Source organism: Hevea brasiliensis, chromosome 1 (assembly GCF_030052815.1).
Source record: "Hevea brasiliensis isolate MT/VB/25A 57/8 chromosome 1, ASM3005281v1, whole genome shotgun sequence".
Classification (NCBI taxonomy): domain Eukaryota; kingdom Viridiplantae; phylum Streptophyta; class Magnoliopsida; order Malpighiales; family Euphorbiaceae; genus Hevea; species Hevea brasiliensis.
Genome location: NC_079493.1, coordinates 1,074,216 through 1,097,445, shown reverse-complemented (window position 1 = coordinate 1,097,445; position 23,230 = coordinate 1,074,216). Strand labels below are relative to the sequence as shown.

The following is a 23,230-nucleotide window of genomic DNA, read 5'->3' as shown; positions in this document are numbered from 1 at the left end:
CAATTTGGTATCAGAGCTTGTCTCTCTTGCTTGAGGATTAAACACCTTAAAGTGATCCATACACATGGCTGGCTCATCTAGTAACTCGACTAGTATACCTGCTCCCTTAGCTGAAGGTTATTCAATCACTAGGCCACCGCTTTTTAATGGCACAAATTAATCTCTTTGAAAAACTAGAATGAGAAATCTTATACAATCTGTTGATATTGATGCTTGGAGAATAATTAAAGATGGTCCTTATATTCCTTATAAAACTAGTGAAGAAACTGTGCAAATTCCTAAAGCTGAAGTTGAATTTGATGACAATGATTGGAAAAAAATTTCTACAAATGCCAAAGCTATTAACATTCTTCATTGTGCTCTTGATATTAATGAGTATAATCGTATTTCAGGGTGTCAAACTACAAAAGAAATATGGGACAAAGTAGAAGTCACATATGAAGGAACCGATGTGGTGAAAGAGTCAAAGGCAAACCTCCTCATCCGTGATTATGAGTTATTTGAGATGAAACCTGGTGAAACTATTGCTGAAATGAGTACCAGATTCACAGATCTTGTTAATCTTCTTAAAGCTCTTGGAAAGAAATTTGAGGAACAAGAACTCGTAAAGAAAATTTTGAGATCTCTTTCAAAGTCATGGGAAGCCAAGACCACTGTTATTCAAGACACCAAGGATTTCAGAAAGTACACCTATGATGAGCTAATTGGTTCTCTCATTGCACATGAGATGATCTACAAGAAAGATGAGAAAGAAGGTGATCAAAAGAAAAAGAAAGGTATAGCCTTCATATTTGAAAAGGTAGATGAGAAAAAGAAAAGTGTTGCTTTCAAAGCTAGTTCAAGTGATGATTCAAGTGCTTCAAGTGATGATGATGAAGATATGCCTATGATAGTCAAGAAATTCAAAAGAGCATTTAGAAAAAGTGGAAGCAAATACAAGAAGTTCACAAAGAAATATGCTCCAAAGACTCCAAATCATTCAAGTGAAATAGTTTGTTATGAGTGTAACAAACCAGGCCACATTAAGCCAAAGTGTCCTACAATGAAGAAGAAAAATAAGTTTAGAAAGAATAAAAGTAAAAAAAAATGGCGGCAACATGGAGTGATAGTGACTCTTCATCAAATGATGACACAAGTGACAAAGATGTTGCAAATAATTGTATGATGGCAATTGAAGAAAAAGGTGAAAGCTCGCACATTGAAGATAGTGAAAATGAGGTAAATCTTGAAGCTTCTAATGTTGATGAGTTAGAACTTGCATTTGTAAAGACATATGATAAATATAGATCTTTTAAAAAGAAATGCAAAATTTTGATACATAAAAATTGTGCTTTAAGATCAGAAAATATTTCTTTGAGTATAGTTTTAAAGGAAAATGAATTTTACAAATCTCAAATGAAGTTATTTAAGGAAGTTAATGATGAACTTCAAAGATCAAAAGAAGTTTGCGAACAACTTCTTGAGAAAAATAGAATTCTTGAAGCAAAATTTGAATCTTTGACAAGAGATTTAACTAAATTTATGAAAGGAAAAGAAACACTTGATGTACTTCTTGGGAATCAAAGATCCACAAATGAAAAATTTGGAATTGGTTATGATGGATTTATGAAATATGGAAAATACAAACATTATTTTTTTAAATCTTCATCTTCTTTTTAACCAAATATTACATGCTTTTATTGTAATCATAAAGGTCATATGATTAATGCTTGTCCTATTAAGAAAGGAACCTTTAAGGCAAAGAAAGTATGGGTGCCTAAAGGAACCCTACCTAATATTACTAACATATAAGGACCCAAAGTTGCTTAGGTACCTAAGGACAGTTAACTGATTTCAGGTCTGCCTAAGGAGTATGCTGGAAATAGAACACTGGTACATAGATAGTGGCTGCTCTGGGCACATGATAGGAAATAAAGGAAAATTCTCCTCTCTTACTTTGAAAGAAGAAGGTTATGTCAGATTTGGTGATAAAAGTAAAGCTAAAATTATTGGATGTGGAACTATTGGTAAAAATCCTTGCATTGAGAATGTTGCATTAGTACAAGGATTAAAATATAATCTTTTAAGTGTTAGTCAACTGTGTGATAATGGTTTTAAAGTTATTTTTACTTCTACATATTGTGAGATTCATGGAAATAATGTTATGTTTGCTGGTGCTAGAATAAATAATATTTACCTACTTGATTTAACAAGTCTTAAAGAAAATTGTGAAACATGCTATATGACTTCGGATAATAGTACATGGTTGTGTCATAGAAAATTAGGACATGCTAGCATGAGTACACTTACTAAACTTTCTAGAAGAAATCTTGTTAGAGGCCTTCCAAAGTTAAGATTTGAAAAAGAGTTTCAATGCAAAGCATGTGCACTTGGTAAGCATACAAAATCATCTTTTAAATCAAAAAATGTTGTAACTACGTCTAGACTATTGGAGTTATTACATCTTGATCGTTTTGGTCCAATCACACCTAGAAGTCAAGGAGGCAAAGCATATACATTTGTAATTGTTGATGATTTTTCAAGATTCAAATGGACTTTCTTTCTTGCTCATAAAGATGAAACCTTTGATTTATTTGAAGCTTTTTACAAAAGAATTCAAAATGAAAAAAGCTATTGCATTACATTTTTTAGGAGTGATCATGGAAAGGAATTTGCAAATAGTTTATTTGAAAATTTCTGTTCTCAAAATGGTATTTATCATACTTTTTCAGCTCCTAGAACTCTACAACAAAATGGAGTTGTTGAAAGGAAAAAATAGATCTTTGCAAGAAATGGCAAGAACAATGCTGAATGAAAATAGTTTACCAAAATATTTCTAGGCAGAAGCTGTAAATACAGCATGCTACATTCTGAACAGAGTTTCCATTAGAGCTATTTTAAAGAAAACTCCTTATGAACTTTGGAAAGGAAGAAAACCTAATATTGCATATTTTCATGTCTTTGGTTGCAAATGTTACATTTTGAATAATAAAGACAGCAATCTCAAGAAATTTGATGTTAAATCTTGTGAGGGAATATTTCTAGGTTATTCAACAAATAGTAAAGCATATAGGATTTTCAATAGAAAAACATTGACCATGGAAGAATCAATGCATATACTTTTTGATGATGCTAACACTTTCTTGCAAAGGAAAGATTCTTGTGATGATGAAATTGAGCAGATTCTAAATTCAAAGAATTCAAATAAAGATGAGATTGATCCAAAATAACTAGTAGAGGATGATCAAAATGACAAAGAAGAAGAACTTCCTTGTTCCACAAATGTTGAAATTCAAGAAGACTCCCAACCAAATGTGGAAGAATTACAAATTGAGGAACCTCAACATCAAGACATTCCACAAAAATGGAGGTACCATAGAAATCATTCCAAAGATGACATTCTTGATAGTCAATCACAAAGAATGATGACAAGAGCTCAACTTAAAAGATATTTTGACAATGTTGCTTTTGTCTCTCAATTTGAACCCAAAACATATAATGATGCTCAAAATGATGAAAATTGGCTTCTTGCTATGCAAGAGGAATTAAATCAATTTGAAAGAAATAAAGTGTGGACACTTGTTCCTAAACTTAAAAAGTATTCTATTATTGGAACTAAATGGGTATTTAGGAATAAGATGGATGAAAAAGGACATGTAATTAGAAATAAAGCTAGACTAGTAGCTCAAGGATACAACCAAGAGAAAGGTATTGATTTTGATGAAACCTTTGCTCCGGTTGCTATAATTGAAGCTATTAGAATGTTGTGTATATTTGCATGTTTTAAGAATTTCATGCTTTATCAAATGGATGTTAAAAGTGCATTCTTAAATGGATATATTGATGAAGAAGTTTATGTGGCTCAACCTCCTGGTTTTGAAGACCCTCATTTTCCAAATCATGTTTATAAGCTTCTCTATGGTTTAAAGCAAGCTCCTAGAGCATGGTATGAGAGACTTGGTAAATTTTTGCTTCAAAATAATTTTAAAAGAGGAAAAGTGGATACTACTCTTTTCATTAAGAAACTAGGAAAAGACATGCTTATTGTGCAAATCTATGTAGATGATATCATTTTTGGTGCTACTAACCATTCCCTTTGTAAGAAATTTTCCAATATGATGAAAAGTGAATTTGAAATGAGTATGATGGGTGAACTTACTTTCTTCCTTGGATTGCAAATCAAACAAATGAAAGATGGAATTTTTATAAATCAATCCAAGTACATAAGGAATATGCTAAAGAAATTCAAAATGGAAGATATGAAAAGCATTGGAACTCCCATGAGCTCAACAGTTAAATTAGAGAAATATGAAAAAGGTAAGGAGATAGATAATAAACTCTATAGAGGTATGATTGGTTCTTTACTCTACTTGACAGCATCTAGACCAGACATTCATTTTAGTGTATGTTTATGTGCAAGATTTCAATCATGTCCAAAAGAATCTCATCTTGTAGCAGTTAAAAGAATTTTTAAGTACCTCATTGGCAGACACAACATTGGCTTGTGGTATCCAAAATGTGAATCATTTGATCTTATTGGTTATAATGATTCAGATTTTACTAGTAGTAGATTGGACAGAAAAAGCACTTTTGGAACTTGTCAATTTCTAGGTCATGTATTAGTTTCATGGCACAGTAAAAAGCAAACTTCTGTTGCACTTTCTACAGTAGAAGCTGAATATATTGCAATTGGAAGTTGTGTTGCACAAATTTTGTGGATGAAACAACAACTTGAAGATTTTGAAATTAAATTTGATCATATTCCCATAAGCTGTGACAACACTAGTGCTATAAACTTGTCAAAAAATCCTATCCAACACTCTAGAAGCAAGCATATTGAAATTAGACATCATTTTATTAGGGATCATGTTCAAGATGGTGATATTCAAATTGAATTTGTCCCTTCTAAAAAACAGCTTGCTGACATTTTTACAAAGCCACTTAATGAGGAAACTTTTTGCAAAATAAGAAGAGAACTTGGTATGACTGATGCTCTTGCTTAACTTTTGATGCATACTTATGTTCCTATATGAAAATGAAGTGAATATATGTTGGTTTGTGGTGTTAAAAATGTGTTATGATATTTCTGGTGCAATTTGAAAATTTCTGGGTTTGATCTGACGTGAACAGTATTCTGTAGAATTTGATTGCAGTGGCATACTAATCTGTTTGCTAATTTTCTTGTTTGCTAAGTGCTTTTACCACTGCCCCTAATTCTTTATTGGCAAACTGGTAGTCAGGTCTGATTATACTGAAATTCTAAGATTATTCTTCTTTTCTGAGTGCCTATTCTGTTTTTTTTAAAAGGCATATTACTTAAATACCCATTTATTTAAAGCAATGTATCATTATGTGTTTAGAGGGCAAAATAGACTTTTTATATATTAACCTCTAGCGCGAGACTCAAAAATTTGCAAAACCATCAGTCTTCTCTGCTTCTCCACTGGTACACGGTATCAATCACTCTGCAAAATCTCCATTTATGTCTTTTCAAGTGTAAATTTCAAAATTTTTCCCTTTTCCAATGAATCTCTTCCCGAAATCTGATTGAATGCATCTTCTTTCCATTGTTAACCCGTTTCACTCACAACCCTCTCAACCATTATTTCCCTTCGTCTTCTTTAAAATTTCCGAAACCCATTTGCTCTAAAACAAAGCTATCATTTCGCATTCATCAAGACAGAAAATCCCTAAATCCTTCCTATTCATTCCCCGATATCTCTCTCAATCTGCCGAAAGAAATCATTCAAATTGATTCTCATTGGGTTAAAATTTTTCAACGCATTCTCTGTTGTCGTCATCGATTCGTGTTCTCTCTACAAGTATTAGGAATTGATTTCGAAACATTAGTGGATACGTGTTTTACACTTTTTTTTGTTTATTTTGCTTTCGTCTCTCACTCTTGAAATTAGTTGATGGATTTTCTTATTTTGAGTATTCACATTACACCAAAATGTGCTATATGACAAAATCATGAATTTGTTGTTGTTGATTCTCAAAAACCTTAATATTTCTTACTATCAGTCCTAAAATTTTTGAATAATCATAACATTGTGTGAAAAAAAAATGTGTTGATATACTTCTTATGGTTATACGTTGGCTGCTCACATTGTTCATTTTGTGAACCTAGCTTTCTCTATCCCTACTGCCAACTTTTTCTGATTTGGTCATGGCACGGTCAAATGGAAAAGGCAAAGAAAAGGTCACCACACCCTCATCATCTTCAGATTCTACCAATGCCAGTGTCCCTGCATCACCTCCTCCACAAAGAGAAGTTCCTCTGGTCATTAGAAAATCAAAAGAAAAGTCCAAGAAGAGGACTAGTGAGCCTGTCTAGGAAAAAGATTCTAAGAAGAAAAAGACTTTAAAAGCTCCAATTGTGCTTATGGAAAGGGCCATTCATGAACCAAGGTACATTCACTGGCCTACTTTTAATGAAGTCTCTGTTCCTTTACAGCCTCTGTTTGAATATCAAAAATGGGGGAAATTATGCTCTAATACTGAGGGAATATATGTGGATTTAGTTCATGAATTCTATAGAAATTTAAGAGTTGATGATGCTAAAAGTGATGAATCTTTTAAGGTTAAAATGAAAGGAAAAGTTTATGAGGTGACAGTAGAAAGGTTAGCCAGAGCCCTAGGCATCCCTAACAGTGGGAATAGAATCTGTTCTCACAAAGAAGTATTTGCTGTTGGAGAGTTCAATAAAAGAGATTTTGAGGCAGAAGTATTTAAAGGAGAAGTGAAAGATAAGACTAGCATCACCCATGCTCACCAACACATCAAAATCCTTCATAGCTTCATCATTTATGTGCTGAATCCTAGAACTGGTAGTTCAAACTATTTAAGCACACTTGATCTCTGCATAATTTGGCATATTGTGAATGAAATTGAGTTTAATCTTGCCTACTTTATGCTGAAACAAATTATGAAATGGAAACCACCCTACAAACTACCCTATGCCCATCTTCTTAATGGCCTATTTAGAGACTTTGGGATACCCCTGGAAACTGATAAACTTAGAACAAATATGATCCCAATTACAAGTCTGCAGAAAGATGATGATGGCAGAAAACTAAGGTTTGAACAAGGTGTTAGTTCTAAGGATAGTGCAAGTGGTGCTTTTGATGTTGAAGAAATTCTGGAAAAAGTGAATAATTTAAGGCAATTTGTTGAGATTGAATTTGGAGAAATACAGAAATTTAGATCTTTTCAAACTGTTCTTATGAATGCACTTGATTCTAAGATTGATGGAACTTTGATGTTAATGTATAAAATTGTGGAAGAACTATTCAAAATCAAAGTTCATTGGGGTCTTTCAAGCACTGAAGCTGGAGAAACCAGTAAGGCTGCTGCTACTGGTTCTATTCCACAAACTGAAAAAGAAAAGGAAACAGAACAAGAAGAAGAAGAGGAAGAAGAAAAGGAAACAGAACAAGAAGAAGAGGAAGAAGAGAAGAGGAGGAAGAAGAAACTGAAAAAGAGGAAGAAGAATCCGATGATGGTAATGGAAAAGGAGGCAGCAAAGAAGGAAATAGAGATGACATGAGTGACTCTGCTTTTGAGCCGAAACCACAGACTCCTGCTCCTGCTACACTTGCAAAAGGAAAGGCAAAAACAGCTAAAGAGGAACAAAGAAGCAAGCAGAAAGAAGAAACTAGTAAACCATCTGGCAAAAAGGCTAAAACTGGCAAAAAGCCTACTGCGAAATCTGGTACTATTGCTGCATCTGAGTTAGTTGCTGGCCCTATTGTTCCCTTAACACTTGGAACTGCAATGGCTACTGAAATCCTTCAAACCTTAAGTGATAAACCTGTCAAGCCAAAAAGGGTGAAGATGGCCGCTCCAAAACAAATCAGAAGAAGCTCTAGGCTAAAAGGATAAATCCCCATACTGGATGTTTACTGATTTTATTTTGTCTGACAGTCTGTCTCTTAGTTTGCTACTCTGTTTTCTATTTTTAGTTTTCTGGACTTTAATTAGTTTGCTATATTATCTACTATTTTGACTATTTTGTTCACTACACTTAAACTGAATTTTGGTTTATACACATTTACATGTTTTCTCCCATATTCTTTTGATGCTGACAAAAAGGGGGAGAAATGAATGAGTGATCTTGTTGATATAGCTTGTGATTAATATATTGTTGATATAGCTTATGAAAATATATTGTGCATATTTAGTTAGTATTTTAGTCACACTTGCCTAAAACTCCTTGTGACAGAAAATGCTTATGAATATTTCATTGAAATTATTAAGGGGGAGTTATTTGTTAATATGTGTTGATATAGGCACATACATAGGGGGAGTTATTCCCACATATACATTCATACACATACTCACACTTGTCAATTCTTACACGGTGATTCAATTGAGTTTTTTCATCATCAAAAAGGAGGAGATTGTTGACCCCATGAGCTCAAAGGAGCATAGATTTTGATGATAACAAAACTCGACTAGAATCAAACTAACCTTGTTTTAAGTGTTGTGCTTCTCAAAGAACAAAGAAAAAGACTCAAGGAATTCATGATGGATTCGTGCTTTTAAAGAAAGGATGACATTTTAAGATAATGCAGGATAAATCAAATGAGATAAAGGAAGAAAATGTTACCTTCCAAAGCTGCATTGAAGATCAAATTTGAAGGTACATGTAGTATAAAAGTTAGTTTTAACTTTTAGGATTGCTTGTGAAAAGAATTGAGGAGTAGAAGCCAATGATACTTATTTTTAATCCCTCAATTATTTTCTTTTAAATATCATCAATGGCCTAAAAGCATTTAATTATGATTTGGTGAAAAGTTTTAAAGTTTTCAAAGTTATGCAGAAAAGTTTTCCTGGTATGCTAACTGGTTTGCTACTTGTTTTAGTATGCTAACTGATTTGCTACTTTTTCTGGTATGCTAACTGTCTCAACTCTGCACAACATCACAGAAAAAGACAAAATAACAGCTATTTTCTTGAAATTTGAAATTGTAATGTTCAAATGAGTTCTCAAACGGTCAGAAATGATCCAAAGCTATAAATACACTTACTCTTGGCCATTTTGCACTCAATGAAAGTCTCTCTACTGTTCCTAACCTTTTAAGATCATTAAATCTTTCATTCAAAGTGCTCAAATTGTTTTTATTGCTCATCATTGGCTTACCTACTTATCTCTTCTTTATAGATTCTGTTGTATTGAGTGAGATTGAGTTTTAAACACTTTCTTATCATTTATGAGAGGTCATTCAAGCACCTATTGAAGCTTGATTGTGAAAAGTGTTTGGGATAACACTTGGTAGAAGTGTGAAGCTACTTGTAAAAGCTTTGGTGAGAAGATTTGTAAAGGGCTTTTACCTCTTTCCTTTAAAAGAGAATATTAGTGAAGTGAAGACTCAAAGTGGGATCTTTGAGAGAGTGGATGTAGGCTAGTTGAGCCGAACCACTATAAAAATTCAGTGTTCAACTTTCTCAACCCTTACTCTTTACATTTATGCATTTTAACTTTCTGATTGAAGTGTTTTTGCTGAGATGAAAATTGATACTGTTTACTGTTAACTATGCTGCAAACTGAGATAATTGGTTTACTGTTAAATCTGCTGATATCTGATATAATTTGCTTGCTGTTATATCTGCTGTCAACTAATATATTCTATTTACTGCTCCGTTTGTTGTGTTGTGATTTTATTCAGATTACTGAAATTCTTACTGAATGCCAATATATCTTATTAGATCAGTATACTGAATGCTTATGAGCCAACTTTGTATCAACTTATCAATTGAGTAATATTGCACATATTTCACAGTAGAAAATTAGGTTGAACCAAGCTGCAATTTTTTAAAAGTTTTGAGCAAGAACCGAAAAATTATTTTTAAAGTCCAATTCACCCCCCTCTTGGACATATTTTGGGACATCACATATAAAACTCAGACATCTTGCATTGGAAGACTACTACAATAATAGCAGTCAATCTAGATAGACAATTTTTAACGTGTCTCAATTCTCATGTATTTTATGTTACAGAATGCAAAGAGAAGTTATTGAATGATCAATGCTCCCAAATGAGGAAACTGAAGTAGGCAGGTTAAAATTAGACAAATTACATAAGAAAGCAGTTTGATCTGCATTAAGGTAACTTCATATGGTCACAGCTTGAAGGAAATTGCAGAAAGAGTGTTAAATAGAGCCAGACTTGTAACAATTAACAAATAGTAGAAGGCAGAGGTAGTATATCTAAAAGAGCACTCACTGAAGGGATCTACTAGGACTTCTAAAATCTAATATGGAGGAGATTTTTATAATCTGAAACTAGGAAGTGTATAAGTTAAAGAAGTTATGTGGTAAGGAAAGCCTAAATGCCTTAAATCCATGCATAGTACTTGGTGAAATTTCATGTAAAAAATATCCAGCAATTTGGGTGCTTGCTAAAATCATGTGATGTCCCAAAATATGTCCAAGAGGGGGGTGAATTGGACTTAAAAAAATTTTTCAGTTCTTGCTCAAAATCTTTGAAAAATTGCAGCTTAGTTCAACCTAATTTTTCTACTGTGAAATGTGTGTGATACTGCTCCAATAATTAATTTATGCAGAGTTGGCTCATAAGCATTCAATATAATGATCTAACAGAATATATTGGCACTCAGTAAAAATTTCAGTAATCTGAATAAAATCACATCGCTGCAAACAGAGTAGTAAAGAGAATATATCAATTAACAGCAGATATAACAATAGGCAAATTATATCAGATATCAGCAGATTCAACAATAAACAGAATTTTTCTATTTGCAGTAGTGTTGACAGTAAACAGTATCAATTTTCAACTCAGCAAAAATACTTCAACTAGAAAATAAAAATGCATAAATTTAAAGAGTAAGGGTTGAGAAAATTGAACACTGAATTTTTATAGTGGTTCGGCCACAACTAGCCTACGTCCACTCTCTCAAAGATCCCACTTTGAGTCTTCACTCCACTGATCTTCTCTTTTAAAGGCAAGAGACAAATGCCCTTTACAAATCTTCACACCAAAGCTTTTACAAGTAGCTTCACACTTCTACCAAGTGTTATCCCAAACACTTTTCACAATCAAGCTTCAATAGGTGCTTGTATGACTTCTCATAAATGCTAAGAAGGTGTTTAAAACTCAATCTCACTCAATACAACAGAATCTATAAAGAAGAGATGAGTAGGTAAGCCAATAATGAGCAATGAAAATAATTTGAGCACTTTGAATGAAAGTTTTAATGATCTTAAAAGGTTAGGAACAGTAGAGAGACTTTCATTAAGTGCAAAATGGCCAAGGATATGTGTATTTATAGCTTTGAAATGTTTTTGACTGTTTGAGAACTCATTTGAACGTTACAATTTCAAATTTCAAGAAAATAGCCATTATTTTATCGTTTTCTGTGATGTTGTGCAGAGTTAAGACAGTTAGCATACCAGAACAAGTATCAAACCAGTTAGCATACCAGGAAAACTTTTCTGCATAACTTTAAAAACTTCAAAACTTTACACCAAATTATAATAAAATACTTTTAGGCCATTAATGATTCAAAAACAAGTTTTGAAAACTTAGAATAAGAATTTGAGAGATTAAAAATAAGTATCATTGGCTTATACTCCTCAAATCTTTTCATAAGCAATCCTAAAAGTGCAAACTTACTTCTATACTACATGTACCTTCAAATTTGATCTTCAATGCAGCTTGGAAGATAACCTTTTCTTTCTTCTTTGTCTTTAATTCATCTTGTGTTATCTTAGGATGTTAACCTTTCTTTAAAACACAAGTTCATCATCAACTCCAAGAATCTTTTTTTTTTTTATCCTTAAAGAAGCACAACACTTAAAACAAGGTTAGTTTAATTCTAGTTGAGTTTTGTTATTATCAAAATTTATGCTCCTTTGAGCTCATGGGGTCAACAATCTCCCCATTTTTGATGATAACAAAACTCAATTAAATCACTATGTAAGAATTGACAAGTGTGAGTATGTGTATGAATGTATATGTGGGTAACTCCCCTAATGTATATACCTATATCAACACATATTAACAAATAACTCCCCCTTAATAATTCCAATGAAATATTCATAAGCATTTTTAGTCACAAGGAGTTTTTAGGCAAGTATGACTAGAATATTAACTAAATATGCACAAGATATTTTCGCAAACAACCAAACAACATATAACATATTAATCACAAGATATATCAATAATGTCAATCATTCATTTCTCCCTTTTTTTGTCAGCATCAAAAGAACATGGGAGAAAACATGCACATATGTATAGACCAAATCTGTTTAAGTACAGTGAACTAAAATAGACAAAATCGTAGATAATATAGCAAACTAATTAATGTCCAGAAAGCTAAAAATAGCAAACAGAGTAGCAAACTAAGAGTCAAACTGTTAGACAAAATAAAATCAGTAAACATCCAGTAAGGTGATCTATCCTTTTAGCCTAGAGCTTCTTCTTATTTGTCTTGGATTAGCCATCTTCACCATTTTTGGCTTGACAGGTTTATCACTCAAAGTCTGAAGGATTTTAGCAGCCATTGCAGTTCCAGGTGTTAAAGGAACAATAGGGCCAGGAGCTAACTCAGATGCAGCAGCAGTACCGGATTCTGCAGTAGGCTTTTTGTTAGTTTTAGCCTTTTTGCCAGATGGTTTACCAGTTTCTTCTTTTTGCTTACTTCTTTGTTCTTCTTTAGCTGATTTCGCTTTTCCTTTAGCAGGAACAGCAAGAGCAGGAGTCTGTGGTTCCTGCTCAGAAGCAAAGTCACTCATGTCATCTCCATTTCATTCTTTGCTGCCTCCTTTCTCATCACTATCATTGCTAGAATCTTCATCATCTGATTCTTCTTCGTCTTCTTCTTGTTATGTTTCCTTTTCTTCTTCCTCTTTTTCTTCTTTTTCTTCTTCTTCCTCTTCTTCTTCCTCTTCTTCTTCCTCTTCTGTTTCCTTTTCTTTTTCCGTTTGTGGAACAGAATCAGTAGCAGTAGCCTTACTGGTTTCTCCAGCTTCAGTGCTTGAAAGACCCAAATGAACTTTGATTTTGGATAACTCATCCACAATTTTATACATCATCATCAAAGTTCCATCAATCTTAGAATCAAGTGCATTCATAAGAACATCTTGAAAAGATCTAAATTTTTGTATTTCTCCAAATTCAATCTCAACAAATTACCTTAAATTATTGACCTCTTCCAAAATTCCTTCAACGTTAAAAGCATCACTTGCACTACCCTTAGAACTAACACCTTGTTCAAACCTTAGTTTCCTGCCATCATCATCTTTCTGCAGACTTGTAATTGGGATCATATTTGTTCTAAGTTTCTCATTTTCCAAGAATATCCCAAAGCCTCTAAACAGGCCATTAAGAAGATGGGCATAGGGTAGTTTGTAAGGTGGTTTCCATTTCATGATTTGTTTCCGCATAAAGTTGGCAAGATTAAACTCAATTTCATTCACAATATGCCAAATTATGCAGAAATAAAGTGTGCTTAAATAGTTTGGACTACCAGTTCTAGGATTCAGCACATAAATGATGAAGCTGTAAAGGATTTTAATGTGTTGGTGAGCATGGGTGATGCTAGTTTTATCTTTCACTTCCCCTTTAATACTTCAGCTTCAAAATCTCTCTTATTAAACCCTCCAACATCAAAGACTTCTTTGTGAGAACAGATTTTATTCCCACTATTTGGGATGCCTAGGGCTCTTGCTAACCTTTCTACTGTCACCTCATAAACTTTTCCTTTTATTTTAACCTTAAAAGATTCATCACTTTCAGCATCATCAATTCTCAAATTTCTATAGAATTCTTGAACTAAATCCATATATATTCCCTCAATATAAGAGCATAATTTGTCCCATTTTTTATATTCAAATAGATACTGTAAAGAAACAGAGACTTCATTAAAAGCAGGCCGGTGAATGTACCTTGGTTCATGAATGGCCCTTTCCATAAACACAATTGGAGCTTTTGAAGTCTTTTTCTTCTTAGAACCTTTCTCTTAGACAGGCTCACTGGTCCTCTTCTTGGACTTTTCTTTTGTTTTTCCAATGACCAGAGGAGTTTCTTTCTGCGGAGGAGGTGATGAAGGGACACTGGCATTGGTAAAATCTGAAGATGATGAGGGTGTGGTGACCTTTTCTTTGCCTTTTCCTTTTGACCGTGCCATGACCAAATTAGAAAAAGTTGGCAGTAGGGATAGATAAAGCTAGGTTCACAAAATAATCAATGTGAGCAGCCAACGTATAACCATTAGAAGTATACCAACACATTTTTGACGCAATGTCATGTATTATTCAAAAATTTTAGGACTAACAGTAAGAAATATTAGGGTTTTTGAGAATTAACAACAAAAAATTCATGATTTTATTATATAGCGCATTTTGTTGTCATGAGAATACTCAATATAAGAAAACTCATCAACTAATTTCAAGAGTGAGAAACGAAAGCAAAACAAAAAAAATATAAAACACATTTCCAGTAAAGTTTCCAAATCAATACCTGATACTTGTAGAGAGAACACAAATCGATAAAGACAAGAGAGAATGCATTGAAAAATTCTAACCCAAAGAGAATCAATTTGAATGATTTCCTTCAGCAGAGTGAGAGAGATATCGGGGAATGAATAGGGATGATTTAGGGATTTTCTATTTTGAAGAATGCGGAATGAGAGCTTTGTTTTAGAGCAAATAGGTTTCGAAAATTTTAAAGAAGATGAAGGGAGATGATGGTTGAGAGGGTTGTGAGTGAAATGGGTTAACAATTGAGAAGGGATGCGTTCAATCAGATTTCGAGAAGAGATGCATCGGAAACGAGAAAAATTTTGAAATTTAAACTTGAAAAGACAGAAATGGAAGTTTTGCAGAGAGATTGATACCGTGTATCAGTGGAGAAGCAGAGAAGACTGATCCCACGCCATAAATTATGTTCATTAATATATGAAAAGTCTATTATGCCCTTTAAACACGTAATGAAACATAATTTTAAACAAAATGGGTATTTAAGTAATATGCCTTTTAAAAAATACAGAACAAGCGCTCAGAAAAGAAAAATAATCTTAGAATTTCAGTACAATCAAACCTGACTACCAGTTTGCCAACGAAGAATTAAGAGCAGTGGTAAAGCGCTTAGCAAACAAGAAATTTAGCAAATATATTAGTATGCCACTGTGATCAAATTCTGCAGAATACTGTTCACATCAGATCAGACCCAGAAATTTTTAAATTGCACCAGAAATTTCAGAACACATTCTTAACACCACAAATCAACATATATCACTTCATTTTCATATAGGAACACGAATATGCATCAAATGCTAAGCAAGAGCATCAATCATACCAAGTTCTCTTCTTATTTTGCAAAAAGTTTCCTCATTAAGTGGTTTTATAAAAATGTCAGCAAGTTATTTTTCATAAGGGACAAATTTAGTTTGAATATCACCATTTTGAACATAGTCCCTAATAAAATGATGTCTAATTTCAATATGCTTGCTTCTAGAGTGTTGGACAGGATTTTTTGACAAGTTTATAGCACTAGTGTTATCACATCTTATGGGAATGTGATCAAACTTAATTTCAAAATCTTCAAGCTGTTGCTTCATCCATAAAATTTGTGCAACACAACTTCCAACTGCAATATATTGCAACAGAAGTTTACTTTTTACTATGCCATAAAACTAATGCATGGCTTAGAAATTGACAAGTTCCAAAAGTGCTTTTTCTGTACAATCTACTACCAGCAAAATCTGAATCACTATAACCAATAAGATCAAATGATTCACATTTTGGATACCATAAACCAATGTTATGTGTGCCAATGAGGTACTTGAAAATTCTTTTAACAGCTACAAGATGAGATTCTTTTGGATATGATTGAAATCTTGCACATAAACATACACTAAAATGAATGTCTGGTCTAGATGCTGTCAAGTAGAGTAAAGAACCAATCATATCTCTATAGAACTTATTATCTATCTCCTTAACTTTTTCATCTTTCTCTAATTTGATTGTCGAGCTCATGGGAGTTCCAATACTTTTCATGTCTTCCATTTTGAATTTCTTTAGCATATCCCTTATGTACATTGACTAATTTATAAAAATTTCATCTTTCATTTGTTTGATTTGCAATCCAAGGAAGAAAGTAAGTTCACCCATCATACTCATTTCAAATTCACTTTTCATCATGTTAGAGAATTTCTTACAAAGAGAATGGTTAGTAGCACCAAAAATGATATCATCTACATAGATTTGCACAATGAGCATGTCTTTTCCTAGTTTCTTAATGGAAAGAGTAGTATCTACTTTTCCTCTTTTAAAATCATTTTGAAACAAAAATTTACTAAGTCTCTCATACCATGCTATAGGAGCTTGCTTTAAACCATAAAGAGCTTTAGTAAGCTTGTAAACTTGATTTGAAAAATGAGGGTCTTCAAAACCAAGAGGTTGAGCTACATAAACTTCTTCATCAATATATCCATTTAAGAATGTAATTTTAACATCCATTTGATAAAGCATGAAATTCTTAAAACATGCAAATGCACACAACATTCTAATAGCTTCAATTCTAGCATCCGGAGCAAAGGTTTCATCAAAATTAATACCTTCCTCTTAGTTATATCCTTGAGCTATAAGTCTAGCTGTATTTCTAATTACATGTCCTTTTTCATCCATCTTATTTCTAAATACCCATTTAGTTCCAATAATAGAATGCTTTTTAGGTTTATGAACTAGTGTTCACACTTTATTTCTTTCAAATTGATTTAGTTACTCTTGCATAGCAAGAAGCCAATTCTCATCATTTTGAGCATCATCATATGTTTTGGGTTCAAATTGAGAGACAAAAGCAACATTACCAAAATATCTTCTAAGTTGAGCTCTTGTCATCATTCTTTGTGATGGACTATCCAGAATGTCATATTTGGAATGATTTCTATGGTACCTCCATTCTTGTGGAATGTCTTGATGTTGAGATTCCTCAATTTGTAGTTCTTCCATATTTGGTTGGGAGTCTTCTTGAATTTCAACATTTGTGGAACAAGGAAGTTCTTCTTCTTTGTCATTTTGATCATCCTCTACTGGTTGTTTTGGATCAAGCTCATCTTTATTTGAATTCTTGGAATTTAGAATCTGTTCATTTTCATCATCACAAGAATCTTTTATTTGCAAGAAAGTGTTAGCATCATCAAAAAGTACATGCATTGATTCCTCCATTGTCAAGGTTTTCTATTAAAAATCCTATATGCTTTGCTATTTGTTGAATAACCAAGAAATATTCCTTCACAAGATTTAGTATCAAATTTCTTGAGATTGCTGTCTTTGTTATTCAAAATGTAATATTTGCAACCAAAGATATGAAAATATGCAATATTAGGTTTTCTTCCTTTCCAAAGCTCATAAGGAGTTTTCTTTAAAATAAGTCTAATGGAAACTCTGTTCAGAATGTAACATGCTATATTTACAGCTTCTGCCCAGAAATGTTTTGGTAAACTATTTTCATTCAGCATTGTTCTTGCCATTTCTTGCAAAGATCTATTTTTCCTTTCAATAACTCCATTTTGTTGTGGAGTTCTAGGAGCTGAAAAAGTATGATAAATACAATTTTGAGAACAGAAATTTTCAAACAAATTATTTTCAAATTCATTTCCATGATCACTCCTCAAAAATGTAATGCAATAGCCTTTTTCATTTTGAATTCTTTTGCAAAAAGATTCAAATACATCAAAAGTTTCATCTTTATGAGCAAGAAAGAAAGTTCATGTGAATCTTGAAAAATCATCAATAATTACAAATGTGTATGCCTTGCCTCCTAGACTTCTAGGTATGATTGGACCAAAAAGATCAAGATACAATAACTCCAATGGTCTAAATGTAGTTACAACATTTTTTGATTGAAAAGATGATTTTGTATGCTTACCAAGTGCACATGCTTTGCATTGAAATTCTTTTTCAAAACTTAACTTGTTAAATCAAGTATATAACTATTATCTATTCTAGCACCAGCAAACATAACATTATTTCCATGAATCTCACAGTGTATAGAAGTAAAAATGACTTCAAAACCATTATCACAAAGTTGATTAACACTTAAAAGATTATATTTCAAATCTTGTACTAATGCAACATTCTCAATGCAAGGATTTTTACCAATAGTCCCACATCCAATGATTTTATCTTTACTTTTATCATCAAATTTGACATAACCTTCTTCTTTCAAAGTAAGAGAGGAGAATTTGCCTTTATTTCCTGTCATGTGCCTAGAGCAGCCACTATCTATGTACCAGTATTCTGTTTCCAGCATACTCCTTAGGCAGACCTGAAATCAGTTAACTGTCCTTAGGTATCCAAACAACTTTGGGTCCTTGTATGTTAGTAATATTAGGTAGGGTTCCTTTAGACACCCACACTTTCTTTGCCTTTAAGGTTCCTTTCCTAATAGGACAAGCATTAATCATATGACTTTTATGATTGCAATAAAAGCATGTAATATTTGGTTGAGAGGAAGATGAAGCTTTAACAAAATAATGTTTGTCTTTTCCATATTTCATAAATCTATCATAACCAATTCCAAATTTTTCATTTATGGATCTTTGATTCTCAAGAAGTACATCAAGTATTTCTTTTCCTTTAGTAAATTTAGTTAAATCTCTTGTCAAAGTTTCAATTTTTGCTTCAAGAATTCTGTTTTTCTCAAGAAGTTGTTCACAAACTTCTTTTGAGCTTTGAAGCTCATCATTAACTTCTTTAAACAACTTCATTTGAGATTTGTAAAATTCATTTTTCTTTAAAATCATACTCAAAGAAATATTTTCTGATCTTAAAGCACAATTTTCATGTATCAAAATTTTGCATTTCTTTTTAAAAGATCTATATTTGTCATATGTCTTTACAAATGCAAATTCTAACTCATCAACATTAGAAGGTTCAAGATTTACCTCATTATCACTATCTTCAATGTATGAGCTTTCACTTTTTTCTTCAATTGCCATCATACAAGTGTTTGCAACATCTTTGTCACTTGTGTCATTATTTGATGAAGAGTCACTATCACTCCATGTTGCTGCCATTGCCTTTTTACTTTTATCCTTTCTAAACTTATTTTTCTTCTTCAATGTAGGACACTTTGGCTTACTGTGGCCTAGTTTGTTACACTCATAACAAACAATTTCACTTGAGTGATTTGGAGTCTTTGGAGCATATTTCTTTGTGAACTTCTTGTATTTGCTTCCATCTTTTCTAAATGCCTTTTTGAATCTTTTGACTATCATAGCCATATCTTCATCATCATCACTTGAAGCACTTGAGTCATCACTTGAACTAGCTTTGAAAGCAAAACTTTTCTTTTTCTCATCAACCTTTTTGGATATGAAGGGTATACCTTTCTTTTTCTTGTGATCACCTTCATTTTCATCTTTCTTATAGATCATCTAATGTGCAATGAGAAAACCAATTAGCTTATCATAGGTGTATTTTCTGAAATCTTTGGTGTCTTGAATAACAGTGGTCTTTGCTTCCCATGACTTTGAAAAAGATCTCAAAATTTTCTTTATAAGTTCTTGTTCCTCAAATTTCTTTCCAAGAGCCTTAAGAAGATTGACAAGATCTACGAATCTGATACTCATTTCAGCAATAGTTTCACCACTTTTCATCTCAAATAACTCATTTCAGCAATAGTTTCATCTCAAATAACTCATAATCATGGATGAGGAGGTTTGCCTTTAATTCTTTCACTACATTTGTTCCTTCATATGTGACTTCTAGTTTGTCACATATTTCTTTTGCAGTTTGACAACCTAAAATACGATTATACTCATTAATATCGAGAGTACAATGAAGAATGTTAATAGCTTTGGCATTTGTAGAAATTTTCTTTCAATCATTGTCATCAAATTCAACTTTAGCTTTAGGAATTTGCACAGTTCCTTCACTAGTTTTATAAGGAATATAAGGATCATCTTTAATTATTCTCCAAGCATTAATATCAACAGATTGTATAAAGTTTCTCATTCTAGTTTTCCAAAAAAAGTAATTTGTGCCATTGAAAAGTGGTGGTTTAGTGATTGAATAACCTTCTGCTAAGGGAGCAGGTATACCAGCTGAGTTACTGGATGAACCAACCATGTGTATGGATCACTCTAAGGTGTTTAATCCTTAAGCAAGAGAGACAAGCTCTAATACCAAATTGATGTCCCAAAATATGTCTAAGAGGGGGGTGAATTGGACTTAAAATAATTTTTCGGTTCTTGCTCAAAACCTTTGAAAAATTGCAGTTTAGTTCAACCTAATTTTTCTACTGTGAAATGTGTGTGATACTGCTCAAATAATTAATTTATGCAGAGTTGGCTCATAAGCATTCAGTATAATGATCTAACAGAATATATTGTCACTCAGTAAAAATTTCAGTAATTTGAATAAAATCACAGCACAGCAAATAGAGTAGTAAACAGAATATATCAGTTCACAGCAGATATAGCAGTAGGCAAATTATATCAGATATCAACAGATTCAACAATAAACAGAATTTTTCAATTTGCAGCAGTGTTGACAGTAAACAGTATCAATTTTCAACTCAGCAAAAATACTTCAACCAGAAAATAAAAATGCATAAATTTAAAAAGTAAGGGTTAAGAAAATTGAATATTGAATTTTTATAGTGGTTCGGCCACAACTAGCCTACATCCACTCTCTCAAAGATCCCACTTTGAGTCTTCACTCCACTAATCTTCTCTTTTAAAGGCAAGAGACAAAAGCCCTTTACAAATCTTCACACCAAAGCTTTTACAAGTAGCTTCACACTTCTACCAAGTATTATCCCAAACACTTTTCACAATCAAGCTTCAATAGGTGCTTGTATGACCTCTCATAAATGCTAAGATGGTGTTTAAAACTCAATCTCACTCAATGCAATAGAATCTATAAAGAAGAGATGAGTAGGCAAGCCAATAATGAGCAATGAAAATAATTTGAATACTTTGAATGAAAGCTTTAATGATCTTAAAAGGTTAGGAATAGTAGAGAGACTTTCATTAAGTGCAACATGGCCAAGGATAGGTGTATTTATAGCTTTAGAACGTTTCTGACCATTTGAGAACTCATTTGAACGTTACAATTTCAAATTTCAAGAAAATAGCCGTTATTTTGCCGTTTTCTGCGATGTTGTGCAGAGTTGAGATAGTTAGCATACCAGAACAAGTAGCAAACCAGTTAGCATACCAGGAAACTTTTCTGCATAACTTTGAAAACTTCAAAACTTTACACCAAATTATAATAAAATACTCAAGTTTTGAAAACTTAGGATAAGAATTTGAGGGATTAAAAATAAGTATCATTGGCATCTACTCCTGAAATCTTTTAACAAGTAATCCTAAAAGTTCAAACTTACTTCTATACTACATGTACCTTTAAATTTGATCTTCAATGCAGATTGGAATGTAACTTTTTCTTTCTTCTTTGTCTTTGATTCATCTTGTGTTATCTTAGAACGTCAACATTTCTTTAAAACACAAGTTCATCATCAACTTCATGAATCTTTTTCTTTATCCTTAAAGAAGCACAACACTTAAAATAAGGTTAATTTGATTCTAGTTGAGTTTTGTTATTATCAAAATCTATGCTCCTTTGAGCTCATGGAGTCAATATCATGAAACCTAAATTTTTGACTACTTAATTAAAACTTTTACAAATGTTGTACCTTTCACACATGCAAATCATGGAACCAAGGATCCATAAAGAAGTCCAAGAGGTTATCCATGTAAGTTTCCACAATTTTAATTTAAATATTAACACCTTACCTTCTCAAAACCTTGTGTTCCATCATGGTAAGGATCTGGGACTTCAGTCTCATCATGCTTCTTGCAGTAGGAGCACATTAACTCAACCTTCAAAAATAAAACAAACATACAAAACTTAACCAAAGAAACCCAAATTAAATTCACACCATACACCTCTAAAACATTTCCTAACCTTCTTGTGTGCATCATCTGGTAGTGTCTCTCTAAATCTCCACCTGTTAAAAGCCTCCACAATATCATCTGCACACAATATTAACAAGCACATGGCATAAATTCTTGAATATGAGTACAAATGGTTTAAAGAAGAAGCTAAATTCTTGAACATTACATAAATTTTCTTCTACCTCTATTTTGCTTGTCCATCGCAAGAATGATATCGAAATCCCTAAAATCAGAGGGTCTTATTGGCCTGGATATGGATGTTATCTCAACCCCACGCCTTTTAGAGGCTGCCTTCATTCTTGGGTCTGCTAGATTACCCTTTTATTAACCAAGAAAAATTGAAAAAAGGATCAGAAACAAATCCATCCAAATGCATCCTCTTCATCATATACCAGATAATTGCTTGATAATAAGCTCCTTCTCCTCCCGTTTCTTTTCCCTCAATGATCTCAACAGCGCAAAAAAAAAGGGTATCTTTTTCTATAAAACTTATCGATTGTTATATAATATAGAATTATAGATGTTCATACCTCGTGGTAATCAATGGTGCCGGCAGAGTCAATCTGGAACTTGGAGTCAAGGCCTCTCTTCTTGACAATGTCTCTGAATACACCCTCAGCAGCTATGAAGCACGGAAACGGCACCGAGTCACGTTTCCCAGTGTCAGAAACGTTTCCGACGAGGAAACGAACTGACACGGCTGGGAAACGTTTCCGGGCCATTTCCGAAAATATTGAAAATCGAAAACGCGTTTCCGCTGCAAGAAACTCGTTTCTTTAAAGAAAATTAAAAAAAAAATGGGTAGGTTAAAATCGATTACTTCACAGTTCACAACGTTCACCAACAGAAAAGAAAGAAGAAGAAAAAGAAAAAGAAAAGGAAAAGGAGTACCTTCAAGGCTTCAACGGCAGTCGGTACTCGGCAGCGTCGGGTAAGAATCGCAACACCACCTTTCTCTTCTTTTCTCTCTCATCTGCCATATTAACTCTTTTCTCTCTTATCAACAGAAGAGGAAGAAGAAGAAGAAGAAGCAGCAGCAGCAGCCGATTCTCCCTTCGTCGAAAGGTAAGTGGCGTTTCTCTTTTTTTTTTCCTTCCCGATTGTGAAATGAATGAGGGTAATTAGGTTTATATTGGGGTGGTTTTATTAATTTATTATTATTTAATTTATTATTTTCTTTATTATTAATTTATTATTTTCCTTTTCTAATTTTTTTGTAAAATAATTTTATCAAGCAATTTTTATTAATTAATTACAATTTTATTCCATTAATTAATCATAAATTTATCATATTTAATATCAATTTTTTTTCTCTAAA

The 23,230-nt window shown here is 32.8% G+C and overlaps 1 protein-coding gene across 1 annotated transcript in view; it reads right to left on the bottom strand.

Moving 5' to 3' along the window:
* The window catches only part of LOC110634988 (uncharacterized), a 28,639-nt gene that overhangs the window by 2,002 nt on the left and 3,407 nt on the right, over positions 1–23,230 (bottom strand). Inside the window, exons 2-5 of the mRNA XM_058132432.1 lie at positions 22,443–22,534; positions 22,095–22,230; positions 21,923–21,990; positions 21,751–21,837 (exon numbers count right to left, since the gene is read on the bottom strand). Coding sequence (XP_057988415.1) covers positions 21,751–21,837; positions 21,923–21,990; positions 22,095–22,230; positions 22,443–22,534 — 383 coding nt within the window. The remainder of the gene's footprint in view (positions 1–21,750; positions 21,838–21,922; positions 21,991–22,094; positions 22,231–22,442; positions 22,535–23,230) is intronic.